Raw genomic sequence first — 18,621 nt, 5'->3', positions numbered from 1 at the left:
CTGCTCCATTGGGGGGTGTTGTTCAGACACGTATAATGTGTAAAATATGTGTCAAATGAATTATGTACCTGCGATCGGCAATTCACTGAATTCGCAGATGTTTAGCAATAAAATTATACAAAACCAGAGGGTCTGGTCATTACCACAATGGTCGTGGGATCTTGCTGTTCATTCCCCGCGAATGCACGCCATCAGTTTACACATGTACGCTGACACCCAGCGCGACCTCACCCCCACTTCTCTCCCGCCCCTCCGCGCTCTCGAAATTGTCAGACTGCTTGTCCCACATTCCAGATCAGCAGAAACTTCCTCCAGCTGAGTGTTGGGAAGACCTGTACCGTTGTTATTGGTCCCCGCCACCCACTGCCTTCCCCAGCCCCCGACCCCCTCCCTCTCCCCAACTCCTGTCCGCGGCTCAACCACACTCTCTTCGTTACGCTTGGCCGCAGGTTTGCCCCGGAAATGAGCTTCCCACCTGATCGCCGCAGCATGACAACGACAGCTGATTGCCCGTCACATCAGTCGTCTCCACCTCTGCCTCAGCTCATCCGCTGCTGAAGCCCTCATCCATGCCACTGTTACCTCAAGATTTGACCACTCCAGTACTGAGGGAGGGCCGCACTGTCGGAGGGGCGGTACTGAGGGAGGGCCGCACTGTCGGAGGGGCGGTACTGAGGGAGTGCCGCACTGTCGGAGGGGCGGTACTGAGGGAGCGCCGCACTGTCGGAGGGGCGGTACTGAGGGAGGGCCGCACTGTCGGAGGGGCGGTACTGAGGGAGTGCCGCACTGTCGGAGGGGCGGTGCTGAGGGAGGGCCGCACTGTCGGAGGGGCGGTGCTGAGGGAGCCCCGCACTGTCGGAGGGGCGGTACTGAGGGAGTGCCGCACTGTCGGAGGGGCGGTACTGAGGGAGTGCCGCACTGTCGGAGGGGCAGTACTGAGGGAGTGCCGCACTGTCGGAGGGGCAGTACTGAGGGAGTGCCGCACTGTCGGAGGGGCGGTACTGAGGGAGTGCCGCACTGTCGGAGGGGCAGTACTGAGGGAGCCCCGCACTGTCGGAGGGGCGGTGCTGAGGGAGCGCCGCACTGTCGGAGGGGCGGTACTGAGGGAGTGCCGCACTGTCGGAGGGACAGTACTGAGGGAGTGCCGCACTGTCGGAGGGGCAGTACTGAGGGAGTGCCGCACTGTCGGAGGGGCGGTACTGAGGGAGTGCCGCACTGTCGGAGGGGCAGTACTGAGGGAGTGCCGCACTGTCGGAGGGGCAGTACTGAGGGAGCGCCGCACTGTCGGAGGGGCGGTACTGAGGGAGTGCCGCACTGTCGGAGGGGCGGTACTGAGGGAGCCCCGCACTGTCGGAGGGGCGGTACTGAGGGAGGGCCGCACTATCGGAGGGGCGGTACTGAGGGAGGGCCGCACTATCGGAGGGGCGGTACTGAGGGAGTGCCGCACTGTCGGAGGGGCAGTACTGAGGGAGTGCCGCACTGTCGGAGGGGCAGTACTGAGGGAGCGCCGCACTGTCGGAGGGGCAGTACTGAGGGAGCGCCGCACTGTCGGAGGGGCGGTACTGAGGGAGCCCCGCACTGTCGGAGGGGCAGTACTGAGGGAGAGCCGCACTGTCGGAGGGGCAGTACTGAGGGAGAGCCGCACTGTCGGAGGGGCAGTACTGAGGGAGTGCCGCACTGTCGGAGGGGCAGTACTGAGGGAGCGCCGCACTGTCGGAGGGGCAGTACTGAGGGAGTGCCGCACTGTCGGAGGGGCGGTACTGAGGGAGCCCCGCACTGTCGGAGGGGCGGTACTGAGGGAGGGCCGCACTATCGGAGGGGCGGTACTGAGGGAGGGCCGCACTATCGGAGGGGCGGTACTGAGGGAGTGCCGCACTGTCGGAGGGGCAGTACTGAGGGAGTGCCGCACTGTCGGAGGGGCAGTACTGAGGGAGCGCCGCACTGTCGGAGGGGCAGTACTGAGGGAGCGCCGCACTGTCGGAGGGGCGGTACTGAGGGAGCCCCGCACTGTCGGAGGGGCAGTACTGAGGGAGCCCCGCACTGTCGGAGGGGCAGTACTGAGGGAGCGCCGCACTGTCGGAGGGGCAGTACTGAGGGAGTGCCGCACTGTCGGAGGGGCGGTACTGAGGGAGCGCCGCACTGTCGGAGGGGCAGTACTGAGGGAGCGCCTCACTGTCGGAGGGGCAGTACTGAGGGAGCACCGCACTGTCGGAGGGGCAGTACTGAGGGAGTGCCGCACTGTCGGAGGGCAGTACTGAGGGAGCCCCGCACTGTCGGAGGGACAGTCGTTTGGTTGGGATGTTAAACCAAGGCCCTGTCTGCCTTCTCGGGTGGGTGTAAACGAAGAGCGGTGGGGGGGAGGGGTTGTGGGGGGAGAGGGATCGGGGGGGAGGGGTTGTGGGGGGAGAGGGATCGGGGGGGAGAGGGGTTGGGGGGGAGGGGTTGGGGGGCGAGGGGAGTGGTTGGGGTTGAGGGGGTGGTTGGGGGTGAGGGGTTGAGGGGAGGGGTTTGGGGGGAGAAGTTTGGGGGAGGAGTGGAGGGGAGGGGAGGTGTGGAGGGGTTGGGGGTAGGGGTTGGGAGGGGATGGATTGGGGTGAGGGGTTGAGGGGTTTGGGGAGGTGTTGGTGGGAGGGGTTGGGGGTGAGGGATTGGGGTTGAGGGGTTTGGGGAGGTGTTGGGGGTGGTGAGGGGTTGAGGTGAGGGGAGGGGTTGAGGGGAGGGGTTGGGGTTTGGGGGTTGGGGGAGAGGGGTTTGGGGAGGGGTGGGGGGAGGTATTGGGGGGGTGGGGGGAGGGGTTGGGGCGGTGGTTTGGGGAGGTGTTGGGGAGAGGGGGAGGGGTTGGGGCGGTGGTTTGGGGAGGTGTTGGGGGGAGGGGGAGGGGTGGGGGGAGGGGTGTGGGGGAGGGGTTGGGGCGGTGGTTTGGGGAGGTGTTGGGGAGAGGGGGAGGGGTTGGGGGGGAGGGGTTTGGGGGTTGGGGCGGTCGTTTGAGGAGAGGGGGAGGGGTTGGGGGGCGAGGGGGAGGGGTTTGGGGGTTGGGGCGGTCGTTTGGGGAGAGGGGGAGGGGTTTGGGGTTTCCTCCCGGTGTCCTGGGACCAATATTTATCCTTCAATCAGCATCAACTGTGACTACAAATGAAGAAAAAGTCCCTCATTGTCTGCGAGGCACTTTGGGACGTCCCGAGGGGGGTGAAAGGGGCGGGAGGGGTCTGAGTCCTTATTCTCTTGCTCCCTACTCACTCGCTACACCGCTTTGACCGAGGAGTGAGTACCTTTGATCTCGAGTCCAGGTGTGCAACACGGTGGAGGAAGAGCTTTCATCATCATAGGCAGCCCCTCGGAATCGAGGGAGACTTGCCTCCACTCTAACAGTGAGTCCTTCGGTGGCTGAACAGCCCAATACGGGAGCCACAGTCCCTGTCACAGGTGGGACAGACAGTGGTTGAGGGAAGGGGAGGGTGGGACAGACAGTGGTTGAGGGAAGGGGAGGGTGGGACTGGTTTGCCGCACGCTCCTTCCGCTGCCTGCGCTTGGTTTCTGCACGCTCTCGGCGACGAGACTCGAGGTGCTCAGCGCCCTCCCGGATGCACTCCCTCCACTGAGGGCGGACTGGTCTTTGGGCCCAGGGACTCCCAGGTGTCGGTGGCGAGGCTTTGAGGGTGTCCCTTGAAGGGGGAGACGCAATGCTGAAGTACAAGCGGTCTCGCTGACAGGGCATTGGGCCTCAGCTGTGTTGTTGCAACATTTGTCAGGCCAGGGAGAGCGAGGAAATGTTTACCAAGCACTGACCTAATGTTACAGCTGGGGATAAGTGACAACGCAGCACAATATACCACTTCCCAAATGTAACGCCATCAGCAGGCCTTCGAGCAGCCCTAAACCCACCGGCCATCCAATAAATTGTGTCACTGCCCATTCCATTCCCAGCACAGCCCCTCCCAGGGCTTCCCGCAATCAAACGGCACGTCAACTCACCAGGGCCCAGTCCCAGTGTTTACCGGCGAGAATGGGGCAGTGAGATACAGAGCAAAGCTCCCTCTACACTGTCCCATCAAACACTCCCAGGGCAGGTACAGCACGGGGTTAGATACAGAGCAAAGCTCCCTCTACACTGTCCCATCAAACATTCCCAGGGCAGGTACAGGGGGTTAGATACAGAGTAAAGCTCCCTCTACACTGTCCCATCAAACATTCCCAGGGCAGGTACAGGGGGTTAGATACAGAGTAAAGCTCCCTCTACACTGTCCCATCAAACACTCCCAGGGCAGGTACAGCACGGGGTTAGATACAGAGTAAAGCTCCCTCTACACTGTCCCATCAAACACTCCCAGGGCAGGTACAGGGGGTTAGATACAGAGTAAAGCTCCCTCTACACTGTCCCATCAAACACTCCCAGGGCAGGTACAGGGGATTAGATACAGAGTAAAGCTCCCTCTACACTGTCCCATCAAACACTCCCAGGGCAGGTACAGGGGGTTAGATACAGAGTAAAGCTCCCTCTACACTGTCCCATCAAACACTCCCAGGGCAGGTACAAGGGATTAGATACAGAGTAAAGCTCCCTCTACACTGTCTCATCAAACACTCCCAGGGCAGGTACAAGGGGTTAGATACAGAGTAAAGCTCCCTCTACACTGTCTCATCAAACACTCCCAGGGCAGGTACAGGGGGTTAGATACAGAGTAAAGCTCCCTCTACACTGTCCCATCAAACACTCCCAGGGCAGGTACAGGGGGTTAGATACAGAGTAAAGCTCCCTCTACACTGTCCCATCAAACACTCCCAGGGCAGGTACAGGGGGTTAGATACAGAGTAAAGCTCCCTCTACACTGTCCCATCAAACACTCCCAGGGCAGGTACAGGGGGTTAGATACAGAGTAAAGCTCCCTCTACACTGTCCCATCAAACACTCCCTGGGCAGGTACAGGGGGTTAGATATAGAGTAAAGCTCCCTCTACACTGTCCCATCAAACACTCCCAGGGCAAGTACAAGGGGTTAGATACAGAGTAAAGCTCCCTCTACACTGTCTCATCAAACACTCCCAGGGCAGGTACAAGGGGTTAGATACAGAGTAAAGCTCCCTCTACACTGTCTCATCAAACACTCCCAGGGCAGGTACAGGGGGTTAGATACAGAGTAAAGCTCCCTCTACACTGTCCCATCAAACACTCCCAGGGCAGGTACAGGGGGTTAGATACAGAGTAAAGCTCCCTCTACACTGTCCCATCAAACACTCCCAGGGCAGGTACAGGAGGTTAGATACAGAGTAAAGCTCCCTCTACACTGTCCCATCAAACACTCCCAGGGCAGGTACAGGGGGTTAGATACAGAGTAAAGCTCCCTCTACACTGTCCCATCAAACACTCCCAGGGCAGGTACAGGGGGTTAGATATAGAGTAAAGCTCCCTCTACACTGTCCCATCAAACACTCCCAGGGCAGGTACAATGGGTTAGATACAGAGTAAAGCTCCCTCTACACTGTCTCATCAAACACTCCCAGGGCAGGTACAAGGGGTTAGATACAGAGTAAAGCTCCCTCTACACTGTCTCATCAAACACTCCCAGGGCAGGTACAGGGGGTTAGATACAGAGTAAAGCTCCCTCTACACTGTCCCATCAAACACTCCCAGGGCAGGTACAGGGGGTTAGATACAGAGTAAAGCTCCCTCTACACTGTCCCATCAAACACTCCCAGGGCAGGTACAGGGGGTTAGATACAGAGTAAAGCTCCCTCTACACTGTCCCATCAAACACTCCCAGGGCAGGTACAGGGGGTTAGATACAGAGTAAAGCTCCCTCGACACTGTCCCATCAAACACTCCCAGGGCAGGTACAGGGGGTTAGATACAGAGTAAAGCTCCCTCGACACTGTCCCATCAAACACTCCCAGGGCAGGTACAGGGGGTTAGATACAGAGTAAAGCTCCCTCTACACTGTCCCATCAAACACTCCCAGGGCAGGTACAGGGGGTTAGATACAGAGTAAAGCTCCCTCTACACAATATTTATCCCTGGACTAACATCACTAAAACAGACGATCTGGGTCATTATTACATCGCTGTGTGTGGGAGCTTGCTGTGCACAATTTGGCGTTTCCCACATTACAACTGTTGAGAAGCGTACTGCGTTGGGTGTGAGGCGTTTGGGGACATCCGGAGCGGGTGTATGGCGTTGTGGAGATGCAGGACCTTTATTTTTGATTGGTGCAGTTGCTGAAGACGCTTGGTCACAAGCTGGGTCATGTGGCTGGTGGATGTGTCACTTAGAGTGTGGTCATAGCACGATCGGACAGGAAATGCAGTGATACCAAAATACCACTCGTGCTCGTGTGAAACCACTGATTGCTTCCCCTGACCCAGCAAAGTCTCCGACTTCATCTTCACTTGGGATGTGTCATCGTCGCTGGCTCAAAGCCCGCGGACTCAGAAGAACACAAGAAATAAGAGCAGGAGTCGGCCATTCGGCCCCTCGAGCCCGCTCTGCCAGCCAATCAGATCGCGGCTTATCATCGACCTCAACTCCACTTCCCCGCCCGATCCCTCGATTCCCCTCGAGTCCAAAAATCCATCGATCTCAGCCTTGAATATACTCAACGACTGAGCCTCCACAGCCCTCTGGGGCAGAGAGTTCCAAAGATTCACCTCCCTCCGAGTGAAGAAATTCCTCCTCATCTCAGTCCTAAATGTCCGAGCCCTTATCCTGAGACTGTGACCCCTGGTTCTAGACTCCCCAGCCCCGGGGGGGAAACACCCTCCCTATCTCTGTAACCCCCTTCAGCCCCTACACCCCTCCCTATCTCTGTAACCCCCTTCAGCCCCTACACCCCTCCCTATCTCTGTAACCCCCTCCAGCCCCTACACCCCTCCCTATCTCTGTAACCCCCTCCAGCCCCTACACCCCTCCCTATCTCTGTAACCCCCTTCAGCCCCTACACCCCTCCCTATCTCTGTAACCCCCTTCAGCCCCTACACCCCTCCCTATCTCTGTAACCCCCTCCAGCCTCTACACCCCTCCCTATCTCTGTAACGCCCTCCAGCCCTTATCTGTGTAACCTCCTCCAGCCCCTACACCCCTCCCTATCTCTGTAACCTCCTCCTGGCCCTACACCCCTCCCTATCTCTGTAACTCCCTAGATCTCTGCACCCCTCTAATTCTGCCCCCCTGACCATCCCTGATTATAATCGCTCCACCATCGGTGGCCGTGCCTTCTGTTGCCTGGGCCCCAAGCTCTGGAACTCCCTCCCTAAACCTCTCCGCCTCTCTCTCCTCCTTTAAGAGGCTCCTCAAAACTAACCTCTTCGGGACTGGCAACCAAAAGCTGGTCCAAATATCTCCTATGTTGGCCAGGGGTCAAATCTTATATCGTTTATTTATATAGTGCCTTTAACATAGTAAAATGTCCCAAGCAATGGTGCTCCTGTGAAACGCTCGAGACGATTTACTACATTAAAGATGAGGGGGTTGCCTTATGAGGAAAGGTTGAGGAGGTTGGGCCTGTACCCATTGGAGTTTAGAAGAATGAGAGGTGATCTTATTGAAACGTATCAGATTCTGAGGGGGCTGGACAGGGTGGATGCAGAGAGGATGTTTCCCCCTCGTGGGGGAATCTAGAACTAGGGGGCACATAGTCTCAGAATAAGGGGCCGCCCATTTAGGATGGAGATGAGGAGGAATTTCTTCTGGTGAATCTGTGGAATTCTCTGCCCCAGAGAGCTGTGGGGGCTGGGTCACTGAATATATTTAAGGCGGAGATAGACAGATTTTTGAGCGATAAGGGAGTGAAGGGGCGGGCGGGGAAGTGGAGCTGAGCCCAAGATCGGATCAGCCGCGATCTTATTGGATGGTGGAGCGGGCTCGAGGGGCCGAATGGCCGACTCCTGCTCCTGTGTCTGATGTTGTTACATAAAGACGCTGCATAAATGTACGCTGTTGTTGTTGTACAAATCACATCTCCCTTTCGAAGGCCAGTGCCGTGTGTGCCTCCTGTCGCCGAGCTTTCTCGCCTCATTGCCGACCACACGGGGCTCTGCGTTTCCCAGTCACACTCCTGGCAGGAACAGACAGGCTCTGACCCGGCCCTCATTGGGCAACGGACTAGGCCGCAGGCTTCACGTCAACCCACAAAGACTCGTGCTGAGAAGGCTGAGTCTTAATCCAGGACCTATTGAGTACATCACCACAGATTGACAGAGAGTGTAGAGGGAGCTTTACCCTGTATCTAACCCCCTGTACCTGCCCTGGGAGTGTTTGATGGGACAGTGTAGAGGGAGCTTTACTCTGTATCTAACCCCCTGTACCTGCCCTGGGAGTGTTTGATGGGACAGTGTAGAGGGAGCTTTACTCTGTATCTAACCCCCTGTACCTGCCCTGGGAGTGTTTGATGGGACAGTGTAGAGGGAGCTTTACCCTGTATCTAACCCCCTGTACCTGCCCTGGGAGTGTTTGATGGGACAGTGTAGAGGGAGCTTTACTCTGTATCTAACCCCCTGTACCTGCCCTGAGAGTGTTTGATGGGACAGTGTAGAGGGAGCTTTACTCTGTATCTAACCCCCTGTACCTGCCCTGGGAGTGTTTGATGGGACAGTGTAGAGGGAGCTTTACTCTGTATCTAACCCCCTGTACCTGCCCTGGGAGTGTTTGATGGGACAGTGTAGAGGGAGCTTTACTCTGTATCTAACCCCCTGTACCTGCCCTGGGAGTGTTTGATGGGACAGTGTAGAGGGAGCTTTACTCTGTATCTAACCCCCTGTACCTGCTCTGGGAGTGTTTGATGGGACAGTGTAGAGGGAGCTTTACTCTGGATCTAACCCCCTGTACCTGCCCTGGGAGTGTTTGATGGGGACAGTGTAGAGGGAGCTTTACTCTGTATCTAACCCCCTGTACCTGCCCTGGGAGTGTGTGATGGGACAGTGTAGAGGGAGCTTTACTCTGTATCTAACCCCATGCTGTATCTGCCCTGGGAGTGTTTGATGGGACAGTGTAGAGGGAGCTTTACTCTGTATCTAACCCCCTGTACCTGCCCTGGGAGTGTGTGATGGGACAGTGTAGAGGAAGCTTTACTCTGTATCTAACCCCCTGTACCTGCCCTGGGAGTGTTTGATGGGACAGTGTAGAGGGAGCTTTACTCTGTATCTAACCCCATGTACCTGCCCTGGGAGTGTTTGATGGGACAGTGTAGAGGGAGCTTTACTCTGTATCTAACCCCCTGTACCTGCCCTGGGAGTGTTTGATGGGACATTGTAGAGGGGCCCTTTACCCTACTATCTAACCAACGTTGTACCTTTGATGCAGTGCAGCAAAAATGAGGAAGAGGATGGTTTTAGTCGGATGTCAACAGTTTGACCCGACAGTGTGGGTTTGAGGAACTGAGCCACTCTGGGAGCTGACCAAGACACTCAGCAGACAGGCTTTGCGTCTCGCTTGTTGCTGAGCTCCCAGCCATCGCGTCGAGACCAGATCCAGCCTCTCAGGACAAGCCCGCACTCAACGCTCAGACAAGTAGGTGGATTATTGTCTGGCCTGGGTTGAAGTTTTGTGGGGACGTATTTAGCTCTGTGGGTGTAAGAACACACGTTCTGAAGTGCTTCGTTCTGTCGAACATTATTTCGCCGCGGCGTCAACGAGCGCATGGATTTATCTTTGACTTAAAATGTCGCAAGGTGCTCGACAGGAGCGTAAATTCACAAGGAGATATCGGGGCAGGTGAGCAAAGGCTGGGTCAAATAAGGAGGTTTTAAGGAGCTTCTTAAAGGAGGAGAGAGAGGCGGAGAGGTTTAGGGAGGGAGTTCCAGAGCTTGGGGCCCAGGCAACAGAAGGCACGGCCACCGATGGTGGAGCGATTATAATCAGGGATGGTCAGGAGGGCAGAATTAGAGGAGTGCAGAGATCTCGGGGGGGTTGTGGGGCTGGAGGAGGTTGCAGAGATAGGGAGGGGTGTAGGGGCTGGAGGGGGTTACAGAGATAGGGAGGGGTGTAGGGGCTGGAGGAGGTTACAGAGATAGGGAGGGGTGTAGGGGCTGGAGGGGGTTACAGAGATAGGGAGGGGTATAGGGGCTGGAGGAGGTTACAGAGATAGGGAGGGGTGTAGGGGCTGGAGGGGGTTACAGAGATAGGGAGGGGTGTAGGGGCTGGAGGAGGTTACAGAGATAGGGAGGGGTGTAGGGGCTGGAGGGGGTTACAGAGATAGGGAGGGGTATAGGGGCTGGAGGAGGTTACAGAGATAGGGAGGGGTGTAGGGGCTGGAGGGGGTTACAGAGATAGGGAGGGGTGTAGGGGCTGGAGGGGGTTACAGAGATAGGGAGGAGTGTAAGGGCTGGAGAGGGTTACAGATATAGGGAGGGGTGTTGGGGCTGGAGGGGGTTACAGAGATAGGGAGGGGTGTAGGGGCTGGAGGGGGTTACAGAGATCGGGAGGGGTGTCGTGGCTGGAGGGGGTTACAGAGATCGGGAGGGGTGTAGGGGCTGGAGGAGGTTACAGAGATAGGGAGGGGTGTAGGGGCTGGAGGGGGTTACAGAGATAGGGAGGGGTGTAGAGACTGGAGGAGGTTACAGAGATAGGGAGGGGTGTAGGGGCTGGAGGGGGTTACAGAGATATGAGGGGTGTAGGGGCTGGAGGGGGTTACAGAGATAGGGAGGGGTGTAGGGACTGGAGGTTACAGAGATAGGGAGGGGTGTAGGGGCTGGAGGGGTTTACAGAGATAGGGAGGGAGGTGAAGGAGGCCACGGAGGGATTTGAAGACAAGGATGAGAATTTTGAAATGGAGATGATGTGGTCAGCGAGCACGGGGGGTGATGGATTAGCGGGACTTGCTATCACAGCAGTGTGTGGCAGTGGGGGGCGATAATATAGGTCCGGAACAGCACTGAGAAAGGGCTGTCAATGACTGGGCAGACTGACCCTGAAAGTTAACCAGGAGGTGCAGCGAGATAAGGTTAGTTTTCGATGACTGGATTTTGATGGTCAACATTTGTCACTCAATCAGTGCCCATTGCAAACCCGTCAGTCAGTCGCCAGTCCTGGGGTCGAGCTGTGCACCTGAGAAGGGCCGCAGGGGCTCTCCTGAGAATCGGCAACGAGTAGACTCCATCCCTAATGTAACAGGCTCGAGGGGCTGAACGGCCTCCTCCTGTCCCTAATGTAACAGACTCGAGGGGCTGAACGGCCTCCTCCTGTCCCTAATGTAACAGGCTCGAGGGGCTGAACGGCCTCCTCCTGTTCCTAATGTAACAGGCTCGAGGGGCTGAACGGCCTCCTCCTGTCCCTAATGTAACAGACTCGAGGGGCTGAACGGCCTCCTCCTGTCCCTAATGTAACAGGCTCGAGGGGCTGAACGGCCTCCTCCTGTCCCTAATGTAACAGGCTCGAGGGGCTGAACAGCCTCCTCCTGTTCCTATAATCTGCTCCACTGTTGAAAAATGGAGAATTGCAGAAGGTGTGAGTGCCGCACTCTTGGAGGGGCGGTACTGAGGGAGTGCCGCACTGTCGGAGGGGCAGTACTGAGGGAGTGCCGCACTGTCGGAGGGGCAGTACTGAGGGAGCCCCGCACTGTCGGAGGGGCAGTACTGAGGGAGTGCCGCACTGTCGGAGGGGTGGTACTGAGGGAGCGCCGCACTGTCGGAGGAGCAGTACTGAGGGAGCACCGAACTGTCGGAGCGGCAGTACTGAGGGAGCCCCGCACTGTCGGAGGGGCAGTACTGAGGGAGCCCCGCACTGTCGGAGGGGCAGTACTGAGGGAGCGCCGCACTGTCGGAGGGGCAGTACTGAGGGAGCCCCGCACTGTCTGAGGGGCAGTACTGAGGGAGTGCCGCACTGTCGGAGGGGCAGTACTGAGGGAGTGCCGCACTGTCGGAGGGGCAGTACTGAGGGAGTGCTGCACTGTCGGAGGGTCAGTACTGAGGGAGCGCCGCACTGTCGGAGGGACGGTACTGAGGGAGTGCCGCACTGTCGGAGGGGCAGTACTGAGGGAGTGCCGCACTCTTGGAGGGGCGGTACTGAGGGAGTGCCGCACTCATGGAAGGGCGGTACTGAGGGAGTGCCGCACTGTCGGAGGGGCAGTACTGAGGGAGCCCCGCACTGTCGGAGGGGCAGTACTGAGGGAGTGCCGCACTCTTGGTGGGGCGGTACTGAGGGAGTGCCGCACTGTCGGAGGGGCGGTACTGAGGGAGTGCTGCACTCATGGAGGGGCGGTACTGAGGGAGTGCCGCACTCTTGGAGGGGCGGTACTGAGGGAGTGCCGCACTGTCGGAGGGGCGGTACTGAGGGAGTGCTGCACTCATGGAGGGGCGGTACTGAGGGAGTGCCGCACTGTCGGAGGGGCAGTACTGAGAGAGTGCCGCACTCTTGGAGGGGCGGTACTGAGGGAGTGCCGCACTGTCGGAGGGGCGGTACTGAGGGAGTGCTGCACTCATGGAGGGGCGGTACTGAGGGAGTGCCGCACTGTCGGAGGGGCAGTACTGAGGGAGCCCCGCACTGTCGGAGGGGCAGTACTGAGGGAGTGCCGCACTGTCGGAGGGGCGGTACTGAGGGAGTGCTGCACTCATGGAGGGGCGGTACTGAGGGAGCGCCGCACTGTCGGAGGGGCAGTACTGAGGGAGCCCCGCACTGTCGGAGGGGCAGTACTGAGGGAGTGCCGCACTGTCGGAGGGGCAGTACTGAGGGAGTGCTGCACTCATGGAGGGGCGGTACTGAGGGAGTGCCGCACTGTCGGAGGGGCAGTACTGAGAGAGTGCCGCACTCTTGGAGGGGCGGTACTGAGGGAGAGCCGCACTGTCGGAGGGGCGGTACTGAGGGAGTGCCGCACTGTCGGAGGGGCGGTACTGAGGGAGTGCCGCACTCTTGGAGGGGCGGTACTGAGGGAGTGCCGCACTGTCGGAGGGGCAGTACTGAGGGAGAGCCGCACTCTTGGAGGGGCGGTACTGAGGGAGTGCCGCACTGTCGGAGGGGCAGTACTGAGGGAGCGCCGCACTGTCGGAGGGGCAGTACTGAGGGAGTGCCGCACTGTCGGAGGGGCGGTACTGAGGGAGTGCCGCACTCATGGAGGGGCGGTACTGAGGGAGTGCCGCACTGTCGGAGGGGCAGTACTGAGGGAGTGCCGCACTGTCGGAGGGGTAGTACTGAGGGAGTGCCGCACTGTCGGAGGGGCAGTACTGAGGGAGTGCCGCACTGTCGGAGGGGCGGTACTGAGGGAGAGCCGCACTCTTGAAGGGGCGGTACTGAGGGAGTGCCGCACTGTCGGAGGGGTAGTACTGAGGGAGCGCCGCACTGTCGGAGGGGCAGTACTGAGGGAGCGCCGCACTGTCGGAGGGACAGTACTGAGGGAGCACCGCACTGTCGGAGGGACAGTACTGAGGGAGTGCCGCACTGTCGGAGGGATGGTGCTGAGGGAGAGCCGCACTGTCGGAGGGGCAGTACTGAGGGAGCGCCGCACTGTCGGAGGGGCAGTACTGAGGGAGCCCCGCACTGTCGGAGGGGCAGTACTGAGGGAGCCCCGCACTGTCGGAGGGGCAGTACTGAGGGAGTGCCGCACTGAGCAAAAATAGAGAAACGGACTTGCATGTGTCTCACTTTCTTTATCTCTCTCTCTTCACTCCTTTCTACCTTCCTATCTTTCCTGCCAAAAAATGGCCCCTCTCATTTCTGCCAACAATCTTTCTCCCAGATCTGCCATGCTCAGCGACGACGGTTACGGCGACGGTCACGGCGACATCGATTACAACTTCATCGATTACGACGACAACTACACATACATCAGCAACTACACCGACAATGAGAACTACACATACTTCAATTGGGACATGGACGGGAACGGGCTGAAACTGAGACCGGCGACCATCGTGTCCATCGCCATGTACACTGTCACCTTCCTGGTGGGAGTCCCCGGCAACTTGGCCGTGCTGTGGGTGGCGGGCTTCAGGATGAAACGGACGGTGAACTCGGTGTGGTTCCTGCACCTGGCGGCGGCAGACCTGGCCTACTGCTGCTCGCTGCCCTTCCAGATCGCCAACGTGGCCCTGGCCAATCGCTGGCCCAGCCACGACCTGCTCTGCAAGCTGATCCCCTCGGCCATCGTCCTCAACATGTCGGCCAGCGTCTTCCTGCTGACCCTGGTCAGCATAGACCGCTGCCTGGCAGTGACCCGCCCAGTCTGGGCACAGCGGCATCGCACTGTGTGCCGGGCGCGGGCGGCCTGCGCTGTGGCCTGGCTGCTGGCCCTGCTCATGTGCCTGCCCACCTTGCTCAACCGTCAAGTGGTCACCCACCCGGGGCTGGGCTTCTCCTACTGCTCGCTCGACTACAGCCGGGCCTACTTCCGCGAGAGGACCAAGGCGGTGGTGGAGACCACCAGGGCCCTGTTGGCCTTCGCGCTCCCCTTCCTGATCATGGCGGCCTGCTATCTGCGCATCGTCCAGACCGTGCGTGGCGCCCGCTTTGCCAAGTCCCACAAGCCCATGCGGCTGGTGGCAGCCGTGGTGGTCGCCTTCTTCGTCTGCTGGCTGCCCTACCACGTGTTCGGCCTGCTGCAGGCCTTCGCCCCCTCGCTGCAGGCCGCCCTGACCTGGGACTTTGCCGCCGTGGGCCTGGCCTCCGTCAACAGCGCCCTCAACCCCCCCCTCTACGTCTTCGTGGGCCGCGACTTCCGCCAGCGCTTCCGGCGCTCGCTGGCCACCACGCTGCGCATCGCCTTCAGCGAGGACCCGAGCCAGTCGGTCAACAGCACCCGGCTCAAATCCCGCTCCAGCCTTGGCGAGAGTGTGTGAGGGCGTGTCATGACAGGTCAGCTGTCCGCTCATCGAATACAAGCATCACCCAGCATACGCAGGAGATGGCCCTTCGGCCCATCCAGTCAGTGCCAGCTCTTTCGAAAAGCGATCCAGTCAGACCGCCCCCCCGCCCTTTTCCCATCTCCCTGCAATTTTCCCCAAGTATTTATCCAATTACCTCTCGAAGGCCACGATTGAGTCTGCCTCCAACCCTTCTCTCAGGCAGCACGATCCAGATCCTTGTCACTCGCTGCGTAAAAACGTTTCTCCTCGTGTCGCCTCTGGTTCTTCTGCCAATCGCCTGAAATCTGTGTCCTCTGGTTCTCCACCCTTCCGCCAATCACTCCTTAGTTACTCGACCTAAACCCCTCGTGATGGTGAACCCCTCGATTAAATCTCCCCTCAACCTTCTCTGCCCCGAGGAGAACACCCCCGGCTTCTCCAGTCTCTCCCCCGTCACTGAGGTCCCTCATTCTGCCTCCGACGGGGAATTAAGCGGCCCGAATTTGCCGGCGGGCCGACACTGAACTGGAACTGACCGCGACGTCGAGAATTGGGGCGACGTGCGGGCACGTGCGTGAATCCTAGCGGCGCAGTCAGTCATTGATCGCTCCGACACAGGGCTGGACTGACACCTCCAAACCCGTGTCATCGCCCAAATCACTGAGACTGATAAAAAAAAAACACTTTGGGCCTTCCGCAGTCAGTCCGCTGTTAAATCCCCCACGGAGCTTTCCCCCCCGAGGGTCCCGGAACGACTGGGGGAATTCCCCACGGAGCTTTCCCCCCCGAGGGTCCCGGAACGACTGGGGTAATCCCCCACGGAGCTTTAGACCCCGAGGGTCCCGGAACGACTGGGGTAATTCCCCACGGAGCTTTCCCCCCCGAGGGTCCCGGAACGACTGGGGTAATTCCCCACGGAGCTTTAGATCCCGAGGGTCCCGGAACGACTGGGGGAATTCCCCACGGAGCTTTAGATCCCAAGGGTCCCGGAACGACTGGGGGAATTCCCCACGGAGCTTTCCACCCCGAGGGCCCCGGAACGACTGGGGGAATTCCCCACGGAGCTTTCCACCCCGAGGGCCCCGGAACGACTGGGGGAATTCCCCACGGAGCTTTCCCCCCCGAGGGTCCCGGAACGACTGGGGGAATTCCCCACGGAGCTTTCCCCCCCGAGGGTCCCGGAACGACTGGGGTAATTCCCCACGGAGCTTTAGATCCCGAGGGTCCCGGAACGACTGGGGGAATTCCCCACGGAGCTTTAGATCCCAAGGGTCCCGGAACGACTGGGGGAATTCCCCACGGAGCTTTCCACCCCGAGGGCCCCGGAACGACTGGGGGAATTCCCCACGGAGCTTTCCACCCCGAGGGCCCCGGAACGACTGGGGGAATTCCCCACGGAGCTTTCCCCCCCGAGGGTCCCGGAACGACTGGGGGAATTCCCCACGGAGCTTTCCCCCCCGAGGGTCTCAGAATGACTGGGGGAATTCCCCACGGAGCTTTCCACCCCGAGGGTCCCGGAACGACTGGGGGAATTCCCCACGGAGCTTTCCCCCCCGAGGGTCCCGGAACGACTGGGGGAATCCCCCACGGAGCTTTCCCCCCCGAGGGTCCCTGTGTGATCTGGGTTCTGGCAGCATTGTTACCACTGGCCAGGCAAATGTTAAGGGCCTGGAAAGCTAACTTTGATTTTGTGCCGTGTGAAATTTGTCCACTTTAATAAAAATTACACTTTTTAAGAAACTTTTTGTTTAAGTTTGTCCATCTTTGTGTAGTGTGTCCAATTCTGGGCCCCGCACTGTGGGGAGGGTGTGGAGGCCTTGGGGAGGGTGAAGGGGAGATTGACCAGAATGGTCCCGGGGGATGAGGGGGTTCAGTGACGGGGGGAGACTGGAGAAGCCGGGGGGGTTCTCCTCGGAGCAGAGAAGGTTGAGAGGAGATTTGATCGAGGTGTTCTCGATCACGAGGGGGTCGGGACAGAGTAGGTCGAGGGACACTGTTCCCATTGGTGGAAGGTGGAGAACCAGAGGACACGGATTTAAGGCGATCGGCAGAAAGGCCACACGGGGGAAAGGTTTGTCCGCAGCGAGGGGTTAGGGTCAGGGACACGCGGCCTGAGAGGGCGATGGGGGCGGACTCAATCGCGGCTTTCCAAAGGGAGTTGGGTCAGTTCCTGGAGGAGGATGGTTAGCCGGGCCACGGGGAGAGGGCGGGGGAGTGGGACTGGCCGAGGTGATCGTGTAGAGAGCCGGCACGGGCTGGAGGGGCCCAATGGGATCCTCCTGTGCACTGACCGTTCCGTGATTCTTTCTGTATTTCATGCGAGAGCTCCAATCTTTCACTTACTCTCTCGAACAATTTTCAAAAGTTAGAATTTGAAGGGCTTGCTCAGTTGCCTGCTCAGTGCCTGGGAGAATTCAGCCTCGCGATCGCCACCATAGACAGCTTTGCTGGTGACCCGGCTGTCCTGCAGTCAGTCGATTGGAACGGAAGGTCGGAAAGCACAAAGTTCTCGACACAGGGGTCGGGAGATTCCTGTGCGGAGCAAAGGTCGGGGTCGCTGGCCGCTCGTTTCGGCCCCATTGTCCGTTATTGCTGCGATCTCAGCCCCCGGGGACAGAGTACATCAGGAGCCAGGTCCCGATCTCAGACTTTCAGCCGTGACTCAGTGGGCAGTGCACTCGACTCTGCATCACAAGGTAATGTGCGTTCAAATCCCCACTCCAGGGACTCGAACACAAAAATACAGGCCGACACTCGAGGGGCCAGTGCTGAGGGAGCCCCGCACTGTCAGAGGGGCGTTACTGAGGGAGTGCCGCACTGTCGGAGGGGCAGTACTGAGGGAGCGCCGCACTGTCGGAGGGGCATTACCGAGGGAGCCCCGCACTGTCGGAGGGGCGGTACTGAGGGAGTGCCGCACTGTCGGAGGGGCGTTACTGAGGGAGCGCCGCACTGTCGGAGGGGCGTTACCGAGGGAGCGCCGCACTGTCGGAGGGGCGTTACCGAGGGAGTGCCGCACTGTCGGAGGGGCGTTACCGAGGGAGCACCGCACTGTCGGAGGGGCGGTACTGAGGGAGTGCCGCACTGTCGGAGGGGCGGTACTGAGGGAGCGCCGCACTGTCGGAGGGGCAGTACTGAGGGAGTGCCGCACTGTCGGAGGGGCGTTACCGAGGGAGTGCCGCACTGTCGGAGGGGCGTTACCGAGGGAGTGCCGCACTGTCGGAGGGGCAGTACTGAGGGAGTGCCGCACTGTCGGAGGGGCGTTACCGAGGGAGCGCCGCACTGTCGGAGGGGCGTTACCGAGGGAGTGCCGCACTGTCGGAGGGGCGTTACCGAGGGAGCACCGCACTGTCGGAGGGGCGGTACTGAGGGAGTGCCGCTCTGTCGGAGGGGCGGTACTGAGGGAGCACCGCACTGTCGGAGGGGCAGTACTGAGGGAGCTCCGCTCTGTCGGAGGGGCAGTACTGAGGGAGTGCCGCACTGTCGGAGGGGCAGTACTGAGGGAGCCCCGCACTGTCGGAGGGGGCAGTACTGAGGGAGCCCCGCACTGTCGGAGGGGCGGTACTGAGGGAGCCCCGCACTGTCGGAAGGGGCAGTACTGAGGGAGTGCCGCTCTGTCGGAGGGGCAGTACTGAGGGAGCCCCGCACTGTCGGAGGGGGCAGTACTGAGGGAGCCCCGCACTGTCGGAGGGGGCAGTACTGAGGGAGTGCCGCTCTGTCGGAGGGGGCCTTCTTTTGGATGAGACGTTAAACTGAGGCCCCGTCTGCCCTCTCAGGCCCCGATCTAAAACACTTGGGGGGACCCCTGGATCTGAGCTGTAGCAAGCGACAGGAGGGAACGGGAGAATTGTATTGCACAAGATGA

General features: G+C 59.6%; 1 protein-coding gene across 2 annotated transcripts; it reads left to right on the top strand.

The window, feature by feature from the left end:
• The first annotated feature begins 9,390 nt into the window (after positions 1 to 9,390).
• LOC139242601 (C3a anaphylatoxin chemotactic receptor-like) lies at positions 9,391 to 15,355 on the top strand. Of its 2 annotated transcripts, XM_070870436.1 has the most exons (2): positions 9,391 to 9,495; positions 13,655 to 15,355. In XM_070870436.1, exon 2 carries the CDS (start codon positions 13,662 to 13,664, stop codon positions 14,751 to 14,753), a length of 1,092 nt encoding a protein of 363 aa, XP_070726537.1. In that variant the 5' UTR covers positions 9,391 to 9,495; positions 13,655 to 13,661; the 3' UTR covers positions 14,754 to 15,355. The 2 variants fall into 2 exon arrangements, with proteins under 2 accessions (XP_070726537.1, XP_070726536.1); XM_070870435.1 differs by lacking the exon at positions 9,391 to 9,495 and having other exon boundaries at positions 13,490 to 15,355.
• The last annotated feature ends 3,266 nt before the right edge of the window (positions 15,356 to 18,621 follow it).

The sequence above is a fragment of the Pristiophorus japonicus genome, unplaced genomic scaffold (assembly GCF_044704955.1).
Source record: "Pristiophorus japonicus isolate sPriJap1 unplaced genomic scaffold, sPriJap1.hap1 HAP1_SCAFFOLD_1383, whole genome shotgun sequence".
NCBI classification, from domain to species: Eukaryota; Metazoa; Chordata; class Chondrichthyes; family Pristiophoridae; genus Pristiophorus; species Pristiophorus japonicus.
The sequence above is the reverse complement of the archived record's forward strand: the minus strand, read 5'-3'. Positions and strand labels throughout refer to the sequence as shown.